This window comes from Mobula birostris, chromosome 32, assembly GCF_030028105.1.
Source record: "Mobula birostris isolate sMobBir1 chromosome 32, sMobBir1.hap1, whole genome shotgun sequence".
Classification (NCBI taxonomy): Eukaryota; Metazoa; Chordata; class Chondrichthyes; order Myliobatiformes; family Myliobatidae; genus Mobula; species Mobula birostris.
Window position 1 is genome coordinate 24,711,196 of NC_092401.1, and position 13,696 is coordinate 24,724,891.

At 45.4% G+C, this 13,696-nt stretch overlaps 1 protein-coding gene across 1 annotated transcript; it reads left to right on the forward strand.

Annotated features, from left to right (window-relative positions):
- The first annotated feature begins 1,139 nt into the window (after window positions 1-1,139).
- On the forward strand, window positions 1,140-12,660 carry timm29 (translocase of inner mitochondrial membrane 29). Its single transcript, XM_072248125.1, has 2 exons — window positions 1,140-1,362; window positions 11,756-12,660. The coding sequence occupies exons 1-2, from the start codon at window positions 1,143-1,145 to the stop codon at window positions 12,361-12,363; spliced, it is 828 nt and encodes a 275-aa protein (XP_072104226.1). The 5' UTR covers window positions 1,140-1,142; the 3' UTR covers window positions 12,364-12,660.
- The last annotated feature ends 1,036 nt before the right edge of the window (window positions 12,661-13,696 follow it).

Sequence of the window (13,696 nt, forward strand, 5' to 3'; positions counted from 1 at the left end):
AAATGCTTTTTCTTCGCAACCATCCAAGAAAACAGTAGAGTGCCCCAAGAATGAACGACAGTTAAATGTTAGAACCCCAAAGTACCCCCCCCCCAAGCTTCCCTCCCTCCCGCGCGTAAGCGGCAGCGAGCAACCATTCCCCCTCCCGCCATCGGCAAAAATAAAGCACACCCGCTACCACCACTCAAGCGTGAGTGCAATTAATGCAGAAAACTAGGTAATTGCAAAGGGTTCACAAACTTTCTTGCAACTGTACATTGCTATAAAGAGCAAAAACATTGCGGTTCATTGTCCATTCAGAAATCTGATGGCAGAGGTGAAGAAGCTGTTCCTGAAACAATGTGTTCGTGTCTTCAGGTTATTAACCTCTTCTTTTACAATAGTAACGGGAAGAGGGCATGCCCTGGGTGATGGTGTCCTTAATAATGGATAGCGTCTTTTGAAGGTGTCAAGGATGCTGGGGCTGCTAGTGTCCATGATGGAGGTGGCTGAGTTCTTGATATTATCAACCGTTCAAAGCGCTTCATGGTGATTGGCGTCAGTGCCATTGGGCGGTAGTAATTTAGTTCTGAAGGTGTAGAGTTCTTCGGAACGGGGAAGGTGGCATTTTAGGTGCTGTTTCCCCAGTTCGAGCGTGCCTTCATCTAAGCAATGGAGGGAGGCCAAGGACCGACACGGTGAAGTGGAAATGGTTTGCAACACGGCGAAAGGATGTTAAGTAGTTGCCCAGTTTGGGATTGGTCTTGCTCGTATAAAGGAGGCCAAGGAAGGAGCACCTGATGAAGGGTCTCAGCCCAAGACGTGGATGCTGCCCAGCCTTAGTTCCTCCAATATTTTGTATGTGTTGCTTTGGACTTACATCTGCAGATCTTCTCCTGCTTGTAAAGCAGCACCTGATCGGCGGAGGTGCAGGTGAATCTGCCCCTTGTCCCGAAAGTGTGTGATCAGCAGAATCTGACCAGAAACATATACATATATATCTCTCTGAAAAACAGACCCCCACCGTCCCTTTCTAATGCGCATGCGCACTCGTTGGTGTAGCGGGTAAGTCAGTCCGACCAGGAGGAAGACAACGAAATTTGTGCAGGTAATCGTTTTGAAGCCGGCGGAAGGGGCTGCAGGGTTTAGGCGCAGCTCTGCCTATGAGGGGAAATCAGCCTTTAGTTTTTTTGTATTTATGCCCTCGCCGCTTGACTGCCGTGTCCAGTGAGGGGACGGAACATTCCTCTGAGAATCAGCGTCCGGCCGGAGCGCGGGGCGGTGCCAAACCGGAGATGGCGGCCGTGTGGCGGCGTGTCTTCTCCTCGGCGGCGGCTGGTGGCCGAATCGGGCTTTGGGTGCGGCTCCGGGACTCCAGAGCGGGTGAGAAGCTGGTGCTTGGTCCGCGGTGTCGTCTGCAGTGAAGTGACCGGGAATCGTCCCCGAACCCCGTTCTCCGGCTGTGTTCGTCCGGTCAGTCTGCCTGTCGTGTGGTTGAGGAACGGGGGTTGTCACAAAGCACTACAGCACAGAAACAGGTCTTTCGGACCAGTTCCATCTACCTGCACCTGGACCATATCCCTCCCATTCATTATTGTTGGGTAGTTATGAGTTTATTGTCATATGCACAGCCCCGTAAAAAACACTTGCAACAACGTTACAGGCACATATACAGTACAGCATTCAAAATAAAAACATAAATTATACACAATTTTACACAACGGAATCATAACGCGAAGATTTTTACTCCCTCACGTTGTGGGATGGATGTAAGATTTAAATAAATTCTAATTTTGCAAGAAAATAACTAGATCAAAAGTTCACTTTAGTGCAAGGTGGTGGAGTAGTCATAGTGCTGCTAAACTGTTTTGGTGATGAGGGATTTAATGGTTCAAGAACTGAAAGGTTGAAAGGAAGTAGCTGTTTGTGAACCTGGTGGTGTGAGACTTCAGGTTTCTGACTGTACCTTCTTACCAGTGGTAGGTGCAATAAGATGGCATGCACAAATGTTCCCTTCTTGAGGCATGCCTCCTGTAGATACTGCCCATGGTAGAGAAGAATATGTCTGTGACGTATTGCGCTGAGTGCACTACTTTCTGCAGTTTCTTATGTTTCTGCACTTTCGAATTGCTGTACTAGATCATGCATTGCTGTGGGTTTATTGTTGTTGTCCCTGGAGCCAATGAGGTTGGGAGGAGACATGAGGCTGCAGGTGCTGAAATCTGCAGCAACAAGTAATCTGCTGGAGGAACTCAGTGGGTTGAACAGCATCTCTGGAAGCAAAGGGATGCTCAGTGCTTTTGGTCCAAACCTGTTCAATGTCCTGATGTAGAATCTCAATTTGAAATGTTCATAAGACACAAGAGCAGAATTAGGCCATTCAGCCCATTGATGCCTTCTCCACCATTCAAATCATGACTGATCCATTTCTCTTCCAACCCCATTCTCCTGCCTTTTCCACATAGTCTTTCACAACCTCACTATTCAAGAACCTATCAACTTTCACCTTAAATGCACCCAGTGACCAGGCCTCCACAGCTGCCTTTGGCAACAAATTTCAGTGATTCACCACCTTCTGGGTAAAGAAATTCCTTCTCATCTCTGTTTTAAATTGACATCTCTCTATGTTGAGGCTGTGCCCTCAAGTCTTAGACTCCCCCAATAAAGGAAACATCCTCTTCACATTCACTCTATAAAACACCCCTTAAACATTCGATAGGTTTCAATGAGATTCCATCCCCCACTCCATTCTTTTAAATTCCAGTGAGTACCAGCCCAGAGCCTTCATATTTCATTTCTGAAATCATTCTCATGAACCTCCTCTGAACCCTCTCCAATGTCAGCACATACTTTCTTAAATAAAAGCCCAAAACTGCTCAGAATACACCAAGTGAGGTCTCTCCAGTGTCTTGTGCAGCCTCTGCATTACATCCTTGTTTTTGTGTTTTAGTCTCCTTGAAATGAATCCAATATTATATTTACCTTCCTCACCACCGACTCAACCTGAAAATTTATCTTTAGGGAAGCCTGCATGAGGACTCCCAAATCCCTTTGTACCTGGGATTTTTTAATCTTCTCCCCATTTATTTAGAAAATAGTTAATGCTTTTATCCCTTGTACCAAAGTTCATGATGATACATTTCCCAAAGCTATATTCCATCTGCCACCTCTTTGCCCATTCTCCTAATCTAAGTTCTTCAGCAGCTCTCTGCTTCCTCAACACTGTGCCCCTCCACCTATTTTCATATCATCGGCAAACTTGGCCACAAAGCCATCAATTTCATTATCCAAATTGTTGACATACAACATAAGAAGAAGCGGTCCCAACACTGACCCCTGTGGAATACCACTAGTCACCGACAGCCAATCCAAAAAGGATCCCTTATTCCCACTCTTTGGCTCCTGCTAATCAGCCAATGCTCTATCCATGCCAGTATCTTTACTGTAGTACCATGGGATCTTTGAAATTGTTAAGCAGCCTCATATGTGCCACCTTGTTAAAGGCCTTCTGAAAATCTAAGTACACAACATTCATCAATTCTCCTTTGTCCATCCTGCTTGTTATTTTCTCAAATAATTTCAACAGATTTGTCAAGCAAGATTTTCCTTTGAGGAAACCCTGCTGACTTTGGTTTATTTTGTCAAGTGTCCCCAAGCACCCCAAACCCACGTCCTTAACAATTGACTCCAACATCTTCCCAACCACTGGGGTCAGGCTAACTACCCTATAATTTCCTTTCTCTGCCTCCCTTCTTGAAGAGTGAAGTGATATTTGTAATTTTTCAGTCCTCCAGAACCATGCCAGAATCTATGGATTCTTGAAAGGTCGTTACTATTGCCTCCAAAATCTATTTTAGAACCCTGTGATGCAGTCCATCAGGTTGAGGTGTCTTATCTACCCTCAGATCTTTCAGTTTCCCAAGCAACTGCACTCACTTCTGCCCCTGAACACTTTTGAACTTCCAGCACACTGCTGGTGTCTTCCAAAGTGAAGATTGAAATTCACCTGCCATTTCCTTGCCCCCATTACTAGCTCATTTTTCAGCAAACCAATATATGCTCTCATCTCTTTTACTCTTTATATATCTGAAAACAAACTTTTGGTATCATTTTTGATATTGCTAGCTTACCTTCATATTTCATCTTATGTTTTTTTTTAAACCCTATAGTTTCTTAAATTGCCTTCTGTTGGTTTTTAAAATTTTCCCAATCAACTTAATTTCCCAATAATATTTGCTCTATTATATGCCCTCTCTTTTGCTTTTACATTGGCTTTGACTTCCCTTGTTTGCATGGATGCGCCATCCTTCCTTTCTATCCTGTGCCTTCCGAATTGCTCCCTGAAACTCTAGCCATTGCTGCTCTGTTGTCATCCCTGCTGGTGTCCCCTTACAATCAACTTTGACCAGCTCCTCTGTCATGTGTCCCTTTACTCCACTATAATACTGATACATCTGACTTTTAGCTTCTCAAATTGCAGGGTAGTTCTTTCACATTATGATCACTGTCTCCTAAGGGTTCCTTTACCTTAAGCTCCTTAATTGTATCTGGTTCATTACACAACACCCAATCCACAATTGCTGGCCCCCCAGTGGGCTCAATCACAGCCAGCTCCAAAAAGCCATCTCAGAGTCTTTCCTCAAATTTCCTCTTGGGATCAAGCATCAACTAGATTTTCCCAATTTATCTGAATATTGAAATCCCCCGTGACTAATGTAACATTGCCTTTTTGACATGCTGTTTCTATCTCCCACTGTAATTTGTGGACCACATTCTGGATACTGTTCGGAGGCTTGTAAATAACTCTCATCAGAGTCTTGTTGCCTTTGCAGTTTTTATCTACCCACAAAGATTCTACATCTTCCAATCCTACATCACCTCTTTCGAAAGATTTGACTTCATTTTTGTTTTAACCAGCCAAGCCAATCCTCTGCCTACCTGCTTGTCCTTTTGGTAGTTTGTGTATCCTTGGATATTAAGCTCCCAATTATAATTGTCTCCCAGCAATGACTCTGTGATACCCACAATGTCAGACCTGCCAGTCTCTCAACTCTGCTACCAGATCATCTACCTTATTTTGTATACTGTGTGCATTCAAATATACCATCTTCAGACCTGTGTCTGTCACCTTTTTCAGTTTTGTCCCCCTTTTACATTGCAACCCATCCCACTGACTGCAATTTTGCCCTATCATCTGCCTGTTCTTCCTGAAAGCCTTACTATACACTACCCTGTTTGTCCTCAGCCGTAAACCTCCCGTTCCCATCCTCTTGCCAAATTAGTTTAAACCCTCCCCAGCAGCTCTAGTAAACCTGCCTGAAAGGATATTAGTCCACCTTAGGCTCGTGTGTAGCCTGCCCCTTTTGTTCAGGTCATGCCTTCCCCGGGAGAGATCCCAATGATCCATAAATCTGAAACCCTAACATCTGAACCAGTTCCTCAGCCACGCATTAATCTGCCAAGTTATCCTATTCTTGCCCTCACTGGTGCGTGGCACAGGTAGCAATCCAGGGATTGTTATCCTGGAGGTCCTGTTTTCCAGCTTTCTAAAATTTTCTCTTTAGAATTTCCTCTCTTTTCCTTCCTATGTCACTGGCTGCTCATCCTCCCCCTTTAGAAAGTTGTGGACACAATCCGAGACATTCCTGACCCTGGCACCTGGGAGGCAACATACCTTGTGGGTTTCTCTATCGCATCCACAGACTCTCCTACCTACTCCTCTAACTATGGAATCACTTATCACCACTGCATTCCTCCTCTGGCTCTGCCCTTCTGAGCCACGGTGTCAGAGACCCAGTCGTTGTGGCTTCCACCCACCCAACCAGTAGTTTCCCCACCCAACAGTATCAAAAACTGTATTCTTGCTATCGGGGGGGGGGGGGGGGGCGGAATGACCACTGGGATACAGTACTCTGTCCTGACTGCCTGTTCCCCTTCCCTCTCCTGACAGTCACCAATTCACCTGTCTCCTGCAACCCAGGGGGTCCTGTCTATCATCTCCTCAGTTTCCCTTATGAGCCAAAGGTCACTTGTTGCATCTTCAGTTCTTTAACACATTCTATGAGGAGATGTAGCTCAGTACACCTTATGCAGATGTGGTTATCCGGGCGGTTAGAGGTCTCCCAAAATCCCCACATCTTACATAAAGAATACAACACAGCCCCTGGAGCCATTCTTATTGCCCTAACTGATGAAGAATGAGCACAAGACAGTTCACCAGGTACTTCCTGATGCCCATGCCTATTATTGTCAAAACCAAAAGAATCCCCACTCTAACACTGCCCCACTCACACAATGGTCACTCCACTTGCCCCTGCCCTATTTTTATTTGATCTTGCCAACGAATCCCAAACTCCGATTGGCTGCTGTCATAGCTCTGATAAAACGTCTACAAAGTGCTGATTTTTAAAGTTCTCTCCTCAACCTGGAATAAAGACACCTTTACTTTTCACCTCTGGCCACTGTTCAAGCTCCTTTGACCATCCCTCTGCCTCTACAGCTGCTGTCTGACTCACTGTGTTCTTCCATTTTCTTGTGTGTGAAGCTGTGAAGGCTTCAATTGTGTAAAGGATGTGGATTATGCAGATGAAAAAGGGATTTGTTTAAATTGGTGGTATAGTGCCCAGTAAGAGAGAACCTCTTGCCACAAACTGCAGCAACATAACAGCATTGCTGAACTGTTATGCCTGTGTTCTTTGCTCCCAGCATCTGCAGAATCTTGTGTCTCATTCCGTAAGGTTTATCAGAAATAGACCATCCAGCCCACAGTCTGCTCTGTCATCCAATCATGTCTTGATCTTTGTTTTCTCCATCCCATTCTCCTACTTTATCCCCATAACCCTTAAAACTCTTATCAGTCAAGAACTTATCAATCTCTGCCTTAAATACACTGAACGACGGATACCATGGCCTTCTATGGCAACAAATTCCACAGATTCAACTTCTCTGGCTGAAGAAATTCCTGCTCATCTCAATTCCAAATGGATGTCCCTTTATTCTTAGCCTGTGCCCTCGGATCTTAAGCTCTTCTACTAATGGTTATGTCCTGTCCATGCCAACTGTATCCAGGCTTTTCAGTATGCAACAGGTTTTAATGAGATTACCCCCCCCCCCCCAAATCCTTCGAACTCCACCAAATACTGGCTCAAAGTAATTAAGTGCTTCTCAGAGATTAAGACTTTCATTCCTAGGATCATTCTTGTGAATCTCCTCTGGACTCTTTCCAGGGCCAGGATGGCTTTCCTTGGATATGGTGCCCAAAATTACCCACAATATCAATAGTCCAATTGTTTCATTTAATATCAGAGAATGTATATAATATGCAACCTGAAATTCTTGTTTCTCGCAGCCATCCACAAAAAGAGAAATGTCGCAGAGAATAAGTGACAGTTCAAAAAAAGTTAGAAACCCAAAGCTTACCTTACTCCCCCGCAACTTACTTCAGCAAAAAGCATCAGCACCCTCCACTCACCAAGCAAGCACTAGCAAAGCCCCCAAGAAAGACTGTGATCTGCAGTACAACAAAACTGTTCGTTCACCCGACAATTCGACGTACCACAGGCTCTCTCCCCCTCCCCTTTTCTATTCTCCTCCTCAATCCTCCCTCCCTCCCTCACCCCTTTCTCTCTCTCCGTAATAAAGGGACAGGGAGGTGTCACTCTGCAAGAGGGGAGACTCAGATTTGTGGTGTTAAAATCTGCCGCATCACTATTAGAAGTGAAGTCTGACCAAAGCCTGTAAAGCCTCAGCAGTACATCTTTGCTTTTGTATTTTAGTACTCTTGAAATGAAATGTAACATGTTATTTACCTGTAAACTAACCTTGAGGCAGTCCTGAACTAGGACTCCCAAGTCTTCTCGCACCTAAGCACCTGTGGACAGAAATGGCCATTTGAGGTTTCGGGTTGATCCCTTCATCTGGCTGAAGGATGGAGGGGATAGGCAGTAAAAGAGGACGGGTTAACAGCAGAGGGGAGGGAAGACTGGAAATAGAAGCTGGGAGGTGATAGGTGGAGGCAGTGAAGGGTTGCGGAAAATGGAATCTGATGGGGGAAGGAAGGAAAACAGGTAGATGGGGACATTAGGGGGCAGGAGGTCCAGTGGGACGATGGGAAAGAGATGAGGGCCAGGCAGGTCAGTCCGAGAGAGAGGTTAGGAGGAGGGTAGAGAGGATTGAGTGGTCTCCAGAGGGAGCTGAAAGCGACATAGCCCACCCACCACCACCTCTCTCAACTTGCACAAGTGTGGTTGATTAGTTTCTTGTGTAAGTTATGTATAATTAATAACTTAAGTTTATGTTGACCTGTTTGTCATGTCTGTAATGGACTGTGCTGCTGCTGCAAGCTTTCATGGCAATTGTCCTCTTCATATGTATGCCCATGACAATGAATTTAAACGTTAAAAGGCATGGGGAAACGAACTGATTGCAGAGCAGAGTATCTGGGGTGTGGGAGGGAGGGTTGAGAAAAAGGATTTTTAAAAGCTTAACAGGCTATTTGGCTCCACAAGTCCATGGTAACTATCAACAATCCATCGACACCATCCTACACAATAGACAATAGACAGGTGCAGGAGTAGGCCATTCAGCCCTTCGAGCCAGCACTGCCATTCACTGTGATCATGGCTGATCATCCACAATCAGTATCCAGTTCCTGCCTTATCCCCATCACCTTTGATTCCACTATCTTTAAGAGCTCTATCCATCTCTTTCTTGAAAGCATCCGGAGACTTGGCCTCCACAGCCTTCTGGGGTAGAGCATTCCATATATCCACTACTCTCTGGGTGAAAAAGTTTTTCCTCAACTCTTTTCTAAATGGCCTACCCCTTATTCTTAAACTGTGGCCTCTGGTTCTGGACTCACCCATCAGCGGGAACATGCTTCCTGCCTGCAGCGTGTCCAATCCCTTAATAATCTTAATGTTTCAATAAGATCCCCTCTCAGCCTTCTAAATTCCGGAGTATACAAGCCCAGTTGCTCCAATCTTTCGACATACGACAGTCCCACCATCCCGGGAATTACCCTTGTGAACCTACGCTGCACTCTCTCAATAGCAAGAATGTCCTTCCTCAAATTTGGAGACCAAAATTGCACACAGTACTCCAGATGTGGTCTCACCAGGGCCCCTGTACAGCTACAGAAGGACCTCTTTGCACTTATACTCAATTCCCCATGTTATGAAGGCCAACATGCCATTAGCTTTCTTCACTGCCTGCTGTACTTGCATACTTGCTTTCAGTGACTGATGTACAAGAACACCTAGATCTCGTTGTACTTCCCCTTTTCCTAACTTGACTCCATTTAGATAATAATCTGCCTTCCTGTTCTTACCACCAAAGTGGATAACCTCACATTTATCCACATTAAACTGCATCTGCCCACTCACCCAGCCTGTCCAAGTCACCCTGCATTCTCATAACATCCTCCTCACATTTCACACTGCCACCCAGCTTTGTGTCATCGGCAAATTTGCTAATGTTACTTTTAATTCCCTCATCTAAATCATTAATATATATTGTAAACAGCTGTGGTCCCAGCACTGAACCCTGCAGTACCCCCACTGGTCACCGCCTGCCATTCCGAAAGGGACCCGTTAATCGCTACTCTTTGTTTCCTGTCAACCAGCCAATTTTCAATCCATGTCGGTACTCTGCCCCCAATATCATGTGCCCTAATTTTGCCCACTGATCTCCTATGTGGGACTTTATAAAAGGCTTTCTGAAAGTCCAGGTACACTACATCCACTGGCTCTCCCTTGTCCATTTTCATAGTTACATCCTCAAAAATTTCCAGAATATTAGTCAAGCATGATTTCCCCTTCATAAATCCATGCTGACTGGGACCGATCCTGTTACTGCTATCCAGATGTGCCGTAATTTCGCTTTTTATAACTGACTCCAGCATCTTTCCCACCACCGACGTCAGGCTAACCGGTCTATAATTCCCTGTTTTCTCTCTTCCTCCCTTCTTGAAGAGAGGGACAACATTGGCCACCCTCCAATCCACAGGAACTGATCCTGAATCTATAGAGCATTGGAAAATGATTACCAATGCGTCCACGATTTCTAAAGCCACCTCCTTAAGTACCCTGGGGTGCAGACCATCAGTTTCTGGGGACTTATCAGCCTTCAGACCCAACAGTCTATCCGACACCATTTCCTGAATTTCCTTCAGTTCATCCATTACCCTAGGTCCTTTGGCCACTATTATATCTGGGAGATTGTTTGTCTCTTCCCTAGTGAGGACAGATCCAGAGTACCTGTTCAACTCGTCTGCCATTTCCTTGTTCCCCATAATAAATTCACCCGTTTCTGTCTTCAAGGGCCCAATTTTAGTCTTAACTATTTTTTTCCTTTTCACATACCTAAAGAAGCTTTTACTATCCTCCTTTGTATTCTTGGCTAGTTTACCTTCGTACCTCATTTTTTCTCTGCGTATTGCCTTTTTAGTTACCTTCTGTTGCTCTTTGAAAGTTTCCCAGTCCTCCGGCTTCCCACTCATCTTTGCTATGTTATACTATTTTATTTTTATACTGTCCATTACTTCCCTTGTCAGCCACAGCCTCCCCTTACTCCCCTTAGGATCTTTCTTCCTCTTTGGAACGAACTGATCCTGCACCTTCCACATTATTCCCAGAAACACTTGCCATTGTTGTTCCACTGTCATCCCTGCTAGGGTATTATTCCATTGAACTTTGGCCAGCTCCTCCCTCATAGCACCAACTGTAATACTGACACTTCCGATTTTCCCTTTTCCCTCTCAATTTGTAGATTAAAACTTATCATATTATGGTCACTACCTCCTAATAGCTCCTTTATCTCGAGGTCCCTGATCAAATCCGGTTCATTGCACAACACTGAATCTAGAATTGCATTCTCTCTGGTAGGCTCCAGTACAAGCTGCTGTAAGAATCCATCTCGGAGGGACTCCACAAACTCCCTTTCTTGGGGTCCAGCACCAACCTGATTCCTCCAGTCTACCTGCATGTTGAAATCTCCCATAACAACTGTAGCATTACCTTTGCTACATGCCAATTTTAACTCTTGATTCAACTTACACCCTACATCCAGACTACTGTTTGGGGGCCTGTAGATAACTCCCATTAGGGTCTTTCTACCCTTAGAATTTCTCTGGGACACAGATCCCATTTTATTCCCAATTTTAGTCGAGTTTATTGACGTGCACAAGTTCAATGCAGGTACATTGTAGCAATTTCACAAACACGGACATTCAAACAACACACTGAGTATAACTAATGCAAGATAGAGAAGAGAGGAAAAATAATGTGCAAAAATGGGATCTTAGTGCAAAAAGCAGACATAACCACAATGTTCTATCCCCACATTCCCATCAAATCTACCCCTTACTTCCCACTAGGGGAAATTCACCTTGGCCCAATAGTCTTGTTGAAGTAGAAGTCACAGGTAGAACATGCAAACTCTACACTGATAGTGCCTGAGGTCAGGATCGAACCCACGTTCTTGGTGCTATGGAGACAGTCGATCTACAACCAGCCCCAGAAGGGGGTTTTGAGTTTGAAACAATCTGTCTAGGGTGCTGGAAAAAGAATTTGTCAGGACTTTCAAAAGGGAATTGGATGGGTGCCTGAGAGAAAATTATTCTGGATGGATGTGTGGAGAGTGACTCAGTGGACTGCTGTGCTAGCAGCTGAGGCATTCTTGGGTTGAATGACTTCCTCTTGTGCTGTAACAATTCTGTGATGAATTGGAACAACACCCAAAGCTGATTGTTTTCAAATCTTACTTCGTTCCCCTGCAGGCTTGTGGATGCAGAGTCTACTGATTGATTACCGAGAGGCATGTAAGGAGCTCGTTGTGGGAGCCAGGGATAACCCGGGCAAAGCAGCCTTCTACTGCCTGCTCCTGGCCGGAGCGGGCACCTGCGCCTACAATAGCCCTACAGACAGATCCTTCCAAGCTGCGCTGATGGAGTCGTCGAACCAACTGCTGCTCCTCTCCCCCTGGGTTCGGAGTGGTCGAGCAGATCAGCACGTCCAGAAGCTGATTACGATGCAGAACCAGGGCCGTCTCCGTCACCAGAGCCTGGTCCTCTTCTCCCTGATGTACGCAGCTCCTTATGATGCAGACACCAGCATCTACGATGCACAGTGCAAGTACCTTGTGCCACGCTGGTCAGACTTCCCGAACAGGGTTTTAGATGTTGGGTTTCTTGGCAGGTGGTGGCTACTTGGCTCAAAGATGAAAGACTGGGACATCAACGATGACGAGTTTGCCCACTTGCCCCCTGAGCTCCAAAAGGTCACCTCTCAGAATCTTCACTCAGCTGAGAACGAGAGACTGTTTGAGTTAAAGTTCCAGCCTGTTGTTCTTCAGGAGGAGGACATACAGGAGAGAGGAAGCGGCTGACGGGCGCTGCGTGTGTGGGGAAGGAGCCGAGGGCTGCCGCAGCGTGAAACAACACACCTACTTGCATCTTCGAATAGAACAGCGCAGAGGCAGCCCTTTGGCCCACCAGGACTCTGCTGGCCATGGTGCCAAACTGTACGGGGTCTGTATCCCTCCGTTCCCAGACCATTCGTATGTCTTTCTAAATGCCTCGTAAGATCTGCAGTCCGCTTCCTCACCTCTGTGGCCCTCTTTGTTGGTAAAGTTCGAAGGCACACTGCTGTAAGATTATTTACAAAATAAACATTAATAAAGAGATTGTATTGCAATATGGTGTGAACCTATTATGAAGCACACTACCTAACACCTCCCCACTCAAGACTGTTGAACAAGTGATTGACCTGAATTCTGCATATTCTGTCACCCCTCTCCTCTATTTATCCCTTCCTGAAGCATCATTTGTGTGGGTGTCGCTGGTGTGTGACAGCAGGGTCGTCAAGGGAGAAGCCATTTATCAGGATGCTGGATGACCCACCTTGGTTTTGACCCCACTCTCTCTTCATACTCTTGCACTATAATTCAAAACCTTGTCAATCTCTATATGTGATTATAGAATTGGTTTATTATTGTCACATTTACAGAGGAACACTGAAAAGTTTAGATTTGCATGCATGCGTACAGATGATTTCAAAACAAGTACATGGTAGGACAAAAGGAAATGCAATATCAATGCAGAATATAATGTCACAAAGAAAATGCAGGGAGGCAATAAGATTCAAAATCTGACGAGGTAGGTTGTGAGGTCAGTAATTCATCTTTAATGTACAATTGGCCCATTCAAGAGTCTTATAACAGCAGGTTGAAGCTGTCCTTGACCCTGGTGGTGCGTGTTTCCAAGCTTTTGGATCTTCTGCCCGATTGAATGGGGAAGAAGAGAGAGTGACCGGGATGGGTGGGGCCTTTGATCATAGTAACTGTTTTTCTGAGGCAGCAGGAAGTGTGGACGGAGCCCTTGGAGAGGAGTCTGGTTTTCATGATGTGCTGAGCTGTATCCATGGCCTTCTGCAATTTTCTGAGAAGTTGTCATACCGAGGTGTAATGCATCCAGTACTAAGCTCCTAGGTATAGACTCCACACAGATGCAAAGGGAAACATCCCAACAGCATTTACTGTGAATAGTAAGAAACAAAATGCTTGAGAAACTGAGCAGGTCAGGCAGTATCTATAGAGGTAAGTGGACAGTCAATGCCAAATGAAGGGTCTCGACCTGAAACGTCAACTGTCCATTTATATCCACAGATGCTGCCTGACCTGCAGTGTTCCTCCAGCACTGTGTTGTGTGGCTCCAGGCTCA

Coding starts and splice junctions, on each gene's coding strand:
- timm29 (XM_072248125.1), top strand. CDS start 1,143: ATGAGGGGAAATCAGCCTTTAGTTTTTTTGTATTTATGCCCTCGCCGC. Junction 1,363..11,755: donor GCTCCGGGACTCCAGAGCGG/GTGAGAAGCTGG, acceptor GTTCCCCTGCAG/GCTTGTGGATGCAGAGTCTA.